General features: G+C 44.0%; 1 protein-coding gene across 2 annotated transcripts in view; it reads left to right on the top strand.

Annotated features, from left to right (window-relative positions):
- The first annotated feature begins 327 nt into the window (after positions 1–327).
- The window catches only part of MYH8 (myosin heavy chain 8), a 30,509-nt gene continuing 21,887 nt past the window's right edge, over positions 328–8,949 (top strand). The window contains exons 1-12 of one of the 2 annotated variants that reach the window (XM_045889854.3): positions 328–416; positions 623–665; positions 2,295–2,530; positions 3,421–3,564; positions 3,650–3,806; positions 6,424–6,451; positions 6,548–6,662; positions 6,747–6,839; positions 6,972–7,035; positions 8,134–8,232; positions 8,333–8,436; positions 8,592–8,730. In XM_045889854.3, coding sequence (XP_045745810.1) covers positions 2,321–2,530; positions 3,421–3,564; positions 3,650–3,806; positions 6,424–6,451; positions 6,548–6,662; positions 6,747–6,839; positions 6,972–7,035; positions 8,134–8,232; positions 8,333–8,436; positions 8,592–8,730 — 1,153 coding nt within the window. In that variant the 5' untranslated portion in view covers positions 328–416; positions 623–665; positions 2,295–2,320. Of the gene's footprint in view, positions 417–622; positions 666–2,290; positions 2,531–3,420; positions 3,565–3,649; positions 3,807–6,423; positions 6,452–6,547; positions 6,663–6,746; positions 6,840–6,971; positions 7,036–8,133; positions 8,233–8,332; positions 8,437–8,591; positions 8,731–8,949 lie in introns of both variants that reach the window. The other variant, XM_045889853.2, reaches the window with a different exon arrangement.

Raw genomic sequence — 8,949 nt, 5'->3', positions numbered from 1 at the left:
CTGTGGTAACAAATAAGGAAAAGCGGAGAAGGCCCTGACAGCAATGTGTCGCTGAGAACCGGATCACTGGGTTACCACAGGTATGTGTAGAAGAGTTCGCCAAATCGAATATAGCTCGTGGGAATGGACTTTGAGGCCCCACCAGGCAAAGATCACCTTCCCAACATACTAGAAAGCATTCTCTGCCAGCAGATTGGTCCCTGTCAAATTATTTATAGGAGATTGGTCCACATACTCAAAATGATATGAATACTTCTAATTATATCCAAACATGCCAAATGTCAGTACAAATTATGCCGAGGGTCATGCTGCCAAATGTCCTGCCCTAACAAAGCGGAGAGAGCGCAGCGTCAGCACACTGGTGCCCATATAAGCGCGGGGACCCCGCCTGCCGTATCTCCACCAAGAACCCAGAGGTGAGTGATGGGGGCCTTGGGGCTTGAAGGACCCCCAGGGACAGGAAGAGCTGATCCCAAGGCCCACCTCTGAGCATGAAACTGTCCCTCCCCAGTCTGATTTTTATTTTCACAAAGCTGAGCGTTAGAGCAGGGCAATTATAATTCTGTAACTGGTTTTGCTGGCATGTCAGAACTTTGCTAAGGAGAGACCTTATTTTTCACAGTGTCAGCCACTTCTGAACCTGCGATTCATCTGGAACTCCCAAGGTAAGCCTCAGGTTTCTGGGCATGTTGACGACACAGGGCATTCGGGCTAACGAAGCTGGGAACAAGTCTTAATTGTACACCACTTCCATGTTCCTGCTCTTACCTAAGCAGGCGGTGCTTCCAAATGACTGCTTATAAATGCTGGGAAAATGCTGCTCCCCAAAAGCCTTCTCCTCTGCACTCCCCTCACCTGAGTTCCAGGCTTGAAGGACCATTTGGGACAGAAGGAATTCTGACAGACCAGGGGCAACAGACCAGTCCATGCCAAACTCCCTTTCCTGCAAAGCACTGACCCTTAGACATCTTACAAATATTTTTTAAACACCCCAGAAAAATCCTTACCAAAAAATGAAAAGACAAACAACTTGTGACAACCATGTTTTAACTACTTTTGATGATTCACTGTTACTTGTTTTTAGAAAGATCGATTATTGCTCTTCTAAAAAGTCCCCGGTGGTACACCCACACAGTGCTAAATACCGTGCCTAATTTAGAAGAGGTCCTGGCCCTTCCCCAACTAATTTACACCTGAAAGGAAAGACTCAACCAATCTAACAGGCCAACCCTGCAGAGGCATATCTATCAATTAGAGGACAATGGCTTACATGTGATGAACCCTTACATTTCTGTCTCTTTTTATTGATGGAAAGAAGAGAAGCCTGGGGAATGTACGTGGGAAGAAGGGCCTTCTTCATGCTGAAGCTCTCATTTCTCTGTGGTTAGATCTGTTAACTGGCAGTTGAAATCTCTCATGCAAAAAAAGAAAGTGTCAAAAGAGATTTTGGAATTAAGGCAATGCTAAGTCTCTTGGTAACAAGCCAAATGACAAAACCATACGGTATTAAGAATTTATTATGAGGTTCTTTTAACAACCCACTGAGAGATTTAACACTAAATATTAACATAAAGTAGATATTAAAAATAACACAAGCCTTGGGGCACCTGGGTGGCTCAGTCCGTTAAGCATCTGACTCTTGACTTCGGCTCAGGTCATGATCTCAGGGTCGTGAGATCAAGCCCCTCACCAGGCTCTGTTGCTCGGCAGGGATTCTGCTTGAGATCCTCTCTCTCCCTCTGCTCCCCACCCCCAATAAATAAATCTCTAAAAAAAATAACACAAGCCTTAAGAGAGAAAAAAAAAAAAGGCCACCTAAAAAGGTAAAGCAAGTCTTTGAAAGCACTGAAAATACCAACCTTGCTTTTGCACAAGACAAATCTTCTCTCCTAACGATGTGACTATCCTGGTATATGGCAGATGCAAACATCATGCAGAAGGAAAAGTAGGGATTAAAGAAAGACAGCTGCTAGAGAACAATCCCCCAGCTGTAGATATTGTTAACAGTGTAGAGATTCAAACATGCAAGGGTTCCACTGAAGGCACTCTGGCCCTGAGGATCAAGGTATGTGTCCCAGAAGGAAATCTGCAAAGTACTAAGAATGAAGCCTCCAGTCACAACCTCATGCCCGCCCAGTCCTTTGGCCTGTGTGAGAACACGGGTCAAGGGCAGCCTGGGGGAGCAGACAGCCCAAGCGATGCGGGCACAACACTTCTTTCATGCCACATCCTAGCTCGAAGGTATAACTTCTGGTTGCTTTTTCTCCCTCTGCCCCATTTCTTCCCCAAGGCAGAATCCTCTGCTAAATAAACTGTAGCCATGAGTGCGAGTTCAGACACTGAGATGGCAGTTTTTGGCAAAGCCGCTCCCTTCCTCCGAAAATCGGAAAAGGAGCGGATCGAGGCCCAAAACAAGCCCTTCGATGCTAAAACATCGGTCTTTGTCGCGGAGCCCAAGGCCTCCTACGTGAAGAGCACCATACAGAGCAAAGAAGGAGGGAAAGTAACTGTGAAGACAGAAGGTGGAGCAGTAAGTAAACACATGGGGAGAAAACGCTCCCAGTTGTCTTCTTCAGTTTCCTCATTCAAGGTGAAGCTCTAAGCCTCCTGCCACCACAGACACCCTCCTGGTCCATTATGGATGCCAGATTTGGACGGCAAAGGAGGTTCCCAGCAGTCACCTTGGGTGCCCCCTTCCCGGCTACCCACAGGACTTCAACACGCTAGAGTCAGCCACCACCATATCCCTCAACTCCCCACTTCGCATTATAAACCCCCAAACTTGGGGGAAATAGAAGCCAGCTTCTCCTGTCAAGAAACTATTATTTACTTAGCCAAATAATGTATTAGTATCCCCATTACTTCCCCCCAGAAGCTTCTTGTAATGAATGGCCGGGAAAAATTAAAAATTTAACCTATTAAGAGTTAAAAAGATATAAACTGATAAAAACTGGGAACAGGACAATATGGGAAGAAAAAAAATCTTTAAAAAAAGGGAGTATCCGGGGCGCCTGGGTGGCTCAGTTGGTTAAGCGACTGCCTTCGGCTCAGGTCATGATCCTGGAGTCCCGGGATCGAGTCCCGCATCGGGCTCCCTGCTCGGCGGGGAGTCTGCTTCTCCCTCTGACCCTCCTCCCTCTCATGCTCTCTGTCTCTCATTCTCTCTGTCTCAAATAAATAAATAAAATATTTAAAAATAAATAAATAAATAATAAAAATTAAAAAAGGGAGTATCCTAGTTCATCACAGGAGACCGATTTTCTTAGCATCAGACTCTGAAATAAATATAATTTCATGCCTTGATTTAAAGAATACTGAATAAATGAAAAGTGTCAGTAATTATAGTTTTATAAGCAAAACAGACAAACCAACCCTACGTCCCACCATTAATACAAAGTGGTCTCTCACTTTACTTGCCAGACTCTAACTGTCAGGGAGGACCAAGTCTTCCCCATGAACCCTCCCAAGTACGACAAGATCGAGGACATGGCCATGATGACCCACCTGCACGAGCCTGGAGTGCTGTACAACCTCAAAGAGCGTTACGCAGCCTGGATGATCTACGTGAGCGCCCTTCAGCATCTCCCTATTCCGTCCATCTCTCTGAGTAAAGACAAGATCCACATGTCACATCTTCTGGTTTTCTCAGACCTACTCGGGCCTCTTCTGCGTCACCGTGAACCCCTACAAGTGGCTGCCGGTGTACAATGCAGAGGTGGTGGCCGCCTACCGAGGCAAGAAGCGCCAGGAGGCCCCGCCCCACATCTTCTCCATCTCTGACAACGCCTATCAGTTCATGCTGACAGGTGAGTGACACAACTATTTATGTGCAAAAATGCAGAAACAGAACCTTTAACAAGCAGCCTCTGTCTGGGCCCTGATTATAATAATACATTGCAGCCACATGGGGCTTCACTGTATTCAAGGAACTTCCAGAGCTCCAGTGTCATATATGCTTCCCAGCAGCCATCCCCATTTTAGAGAGAGGAAAGGGAAGCTGGTTGAGCTCACTGACCTGCCCAAGCTAACCCAGCTAGTAAGCGGAAGCCAGGAGGAAACAATTAGCAGACCTCTGTAAACGCGTCTGCCGATTTCCCATAGGTTTTCATTTCTGATTCAACAGAAGAAAAGTTCAAATCAATTATTTTAAAACAAGCACATCCACAGCAATCAAGGAAAATAGTTACCAGCTACAGCTGGAAAGCTTTGTAATTCTTATCTTTATCGTTAAACGACACAGCTAATAGTGCCAGCATTTGGGGTAGAACACATGTAAAGAAAGAGCTACCAGGGCGCCTGGGTGGCTCAGTCGGTTAAGCGGCTGCCTTCGGCTCGGGTCATGATCCCGGAGTCCTGGGATCGAGTCCCGCATCGGGCTCCCTGCTCTGCGGGGAGCCTGCTTCTCCCTCTCTCTCTGCCTACTTGTGTTCTCTATCTCTGTCAAATAAATAAATGAAATCTTTAAAAAAAAAAAAAAAAAAAAAAGAAAGAGCTACCACTTTCCTCCCGAAGATTCTGAATCATTTTCCTATTAGAAATACCTCTTCCTCTGAAAATATTTTTGAAATCCTATCAAAGTCTGTTATTCCTGTCTTATCAAAGCATAAACAAACAGCTCTGATATGCATTACAGGCCCAAGTGCAGCATTTAAACCTTTTATTTTCACACACCAAATGTACTGCCTTTGGAAATACTCTGAATTCCAGAGTTTCCTGTTGTTCCATAGGGTTTTGGAAACTGAGAGGGTTTTGTTCTTTTTTGGTTTTTGTGTGTGTTGCTGAACTTGTTTTTAGGTTGTCTGTTAAAGGAGGAGAGAAGAGAAAGGAATAAAACGGGAATCTTCCATTACAAATTGGCCAGCAATTCCACAAGGATTTCATGCCAGTCAACTGTTCTTTGGTCGTCAGCAGAAGCTAGCCACCTTCCAGAAACGATCCAAAGGCTGGCTTGTTTCGGAGGGTTTAATACTCGGCAGCTGCACTTACTCTGCTTTGTACACCACCACCTCTGTGCCAAGGTCTCCACTCCCCAGGCTTCGGGACTGCTCCAAATTCAAGATCACTTACGGCTCCCAAACGTGATTTGCATAGAAAACCATGCTAAACTGTGGCATTTGACCTGGTTCATGTTACTTTAGCATCGCCAAAAGAGACCAGAACTTTTCTTATCAGTGCTCCCATGAGATGGGATACGATCTTTCATAATTTTTCTGCTACTGGAAAAAAAATCAATTTGACTATGTTCTAAAATCTGTATCTACTGCTCTGAAGAGAACTCTGAAGTTCTCTAAAGTCTACATGCACATCGAAATAACATCCAGATTTGTATCTATTTCTCTGATAGATTTTTAGATTTGAGAATCCACTCAAATAGAACTGGAGATTTAACATATCAGAAAATTGGTATAAATCCAACATACCAGTCATATAACTAGTGACAATGTCTGTTTTTATTATTTAGAAATGTACATAAAATCAAAAGGAATATAAGACTAAATGAACATATTTACAATTCCAGATCCCTTCCCTATTTAGTGTTACCAGCAGTCAAATTAGTCATATCAATAGCTGGGAGGAGGCCAGGTAGCAGAAAAATACATAAAGTGGCAGTCAGAAGACCTGAATACCTTTGACCTTATTAACAAGCTCTGTAATTATTATTCGAAAAGTCACTGATTCCTCTCTGGGTCTCAGCTTCTTTATCTGTTAAATAAAAGAGTTGGCCTCGGGAATTTTTCTAAGATCCCTCATGACTTCAAAATTCTATTAATTCTTACTGAAGTATTGATAGATGACATTATAGGATGCCTGGGATTTTTTTTTAAAATAATCCAGGAAGAATGGGACAGGAGTATAGAGGATATAAAATTGGCCAAGTGATGATAATTGTTGAAGCTGTATGATGGAGACATGGGGGCTCTCTATGTTATTGTCTCTACTTGGTATCTGTTTGAAATTTATCATCACAAAGTTTTTAAAATTAGTAAGATACAAAAGGAAACAGATGATAGCTTGCCTCTCATTGTCACAAATTTTACTCCAAGAGCCAAGTACTCTTTTTTTTTTTTTTTTAAGATTTTATTTATTTATTTGACAGAGAGAGAGATAGCGAGAGCAGTAACACACGCAGGGGGAATGGGAGAGGGAGAAGCAGACTTCTTGCCGAGCAGGGAGCCCGATGCGGGACTCGAACCCAGGACCCCGGGATCATGACCTGAGCTGAAGGCAGACGCTCAACGACTGAGCCACCCAGGCGCCCAAGAGCCAAGTACTCTTGGGGGACTAATCACAAAACCAAAATCATAAGTGACATCTTGCAAATATTAAAAGAACAAGCTGTGTTTGATCTAAACTGACTCAATAATCTTTATATCAAATGTTCTTTTTCTTTTTTAACTGCTGGTCTTGATTTCTCTTTCACAGATCGTGAGAACCAGTCCATCTTGATCACGTACGTGATTCTTCCCTTCTCTGGTTTTGATTGTCTTAGACATAGACAACATGAGCTGTAGTAGTTCTGATCTTTTCTCTGGTCTCTGTTTGACAGCGGAGAATCTGGTGCAGGGAAGACCGTGAACACCAAGCGTGTCATCCAGTACTTTGCAACAATTGCAGTCACTGGGGAGAAGAAGAAGGAGGAAGCTACCTCTGGCAAAATGCAGGTGGGTCTGGGGCCAGACTCAAGACTCTCACGGTTCTTGGGAAGTCTGGAGCCCCAGAGGTGAGGACCGCTCTTGCCTTTGCAGGGGACCCTTGAAGATCAAATCATCAGCGCCAACCCCCTACTGGAGGCCTTTGGCAATGCCAAGACCGTGAGGAATGACAACTCCTCTCGCTTTGTAAGTCTCCTGGTCACAGAGGGGTCTTCTCGGTCCTTCCGTGCTAGAAAAAGCACGTCTGAATTATCATTTCGATTGCATCCTTCTGTGTGTTTCAACTTTTCAATACTAAATAATCTTTCTCTTTTCAAGGGTAAATTCATTCGAATCCACTTTGGTACCACAGGGAAGCTGGCTTCTGCAGATATTGAAACATGTGAGTAACAGGACCACCAAAAATCAAAAGACAGACGAGTGATTTCATGTGCAGGATATTCAGGAACACTTGGCGTGTGCTGAGCCTGCTGCCAGTGTTGCCCATGAGCTCATGCCAGACTTACCCATAAGTCCACTGTGTGCTCCATCAACCTCAATGGAGACTGGCGGTTCTGGAGCACATTCTGAAATTCCTGCCACAGAAGCAGCTTTGGTATTTTTTCCAGGACAAACACTTGGGCTACTTCAGGTTCCTATGAGTTACCTATAGGTTTACAATATTGCTCTGTGACTTGCTCTTCATCTGAGCTTTGGTAGGTATTTCTAAGTAACCACTCACCACAAAGTCTCAGGTGACGTGAGGAAGGAGGAGATACTACAGATCAATAATAATACAGAAGTCACAGGTCCCCCATATTAAAAGCTTATTTTTACTAGAGCAGATAGGTTTCAGTCTCTACTCTTAGATAGTAAGAAACGTAGGCAGTTACCATATGTATTTGGAATTCTTATATCCAGCACCAAGAGGATCAGGCAGAAATCTCAGTGGAGTCTAATGTAATGTTCCCAGTCTCAGCAAAGACACTGAGGTTCATTTAATATTTCAGCAGCATTGGGGTGCCAGGGTGGCTCAGTTGGTTGAACATGCAACTCTTGATTTTGGCTCAGGTCGTGATCTCAGAGTCATGAGGTTGAGCCCCATGACAGGCTCTGCACTGAGTGTGGAGCCTGCTTAAGATTCTCTTTTTCGGGGAGCCTGGGTGGCTCGGTTGGTTAAGCGACTGCCTCCAGCTCAGGTCATGATCCTGGAGTCCCGGGATCGAGTCCCACACATCGGACTCCCTGCTCAGCAGGGAGTCTGCTTCTCCCTCTGACCCTCTTCCCTCTTGTGCTCTCTGTCTCTCATTCTCTCTTTCTCAAATAAATAAATAAATAATCTTAAAAAAAAAAAAAAAAAGATTCTCTTTCTCCCTCTCCCTCTGCCCCTCGTCCCACCTCACTCCCTTCCCTCCCTCCCTCTCCCCCATCTAAAGTGTGTGTGTGTGTATTTCAGCAGCATTGATTTTTTTTCTAATTTAATATCTGTTTCTATTTCCAGATCTTCTAGAAAAGTCCAGAGTTACTTTCCAGCTGAAGGCAGAAAGAAGCTACCATATTTTTTATCAGATCACTTCCAATAAGAAGCCAGATCTGATTGGTAAGGAATTTATAGATGAACATTAAATTTATAGGTGAACATTAATATTTTTATTAACAATTTCTAATGTAAATGTATACCCTGAATTATATGTACCCAGAAATGCTCCTGATCACCACCAACCCATATGACTATGCCTTTGTCAGTCAAGGGGAAATCACGGTCGCCACCATTGATGACCAAGAAGAGCTGATGGCCACAGATGTAAGTCACACACACACACACACACTGTAAAAAAAATTCCATTATGTGCAGGAACAGCCCACTGTAGGTGTGGTTACCCTAGGACACAGTATAAATTCTCCAAAATAAGTTAGTCTCTTCTGCCCTAATCTTTGTTCTGTCATTTCTCCTGGAAGAGCGCCATTGACATCCTGGGCTTCACTCCTGAAGAGAAAGTCTCCATCTACAAGCTCACAGGAGCTGTGATGCATTATGGGAACATGAAGTTCAAGCAGAAGCAGCGGGAGGAGCAGGCCGAGCCAGATGGCACCGAAGGTACCAGATGAACCTCCTTCTGGGTCTGAATTAAAGAATATGGCAGAAAAAAAAAAAAAAAAAAGGCCTATTCTAAACTCACATCTCCATCATAGCTGAACTTCTGAAGAGCATATACATTATCTACACACACCGCACACTTTCCTCACCCCCCTTCCTCCCTTGTGTGTCCATATCTCCATCATTTCTAAGCAGCCCAAATAAGTTAAAACGAACCCT

The sequence above is a fragment of the Mirounga angustirostris genome, unplaced genomic scaffold (genome assembly GCF_029215605.1).
Source record: "Mirounga angustirostris isolate CCGP_5_RB_7025 unplaced genomic scaffold, mMirAng1.0.hap1 SCAF_17, whole genome shotgun sequence".
In the NCBI taxonomy this organism is placed as follows: Eukaryota; Metazoa; Chordata; class Mammalia; order Carnivora; family Phocidae; genus Mirounga; species Mirounga angustirostris.
Note: the sequence above shows the minus strand (reverse complement) of the source record. Positions and strands in the feature narration are given on the sequence as shown.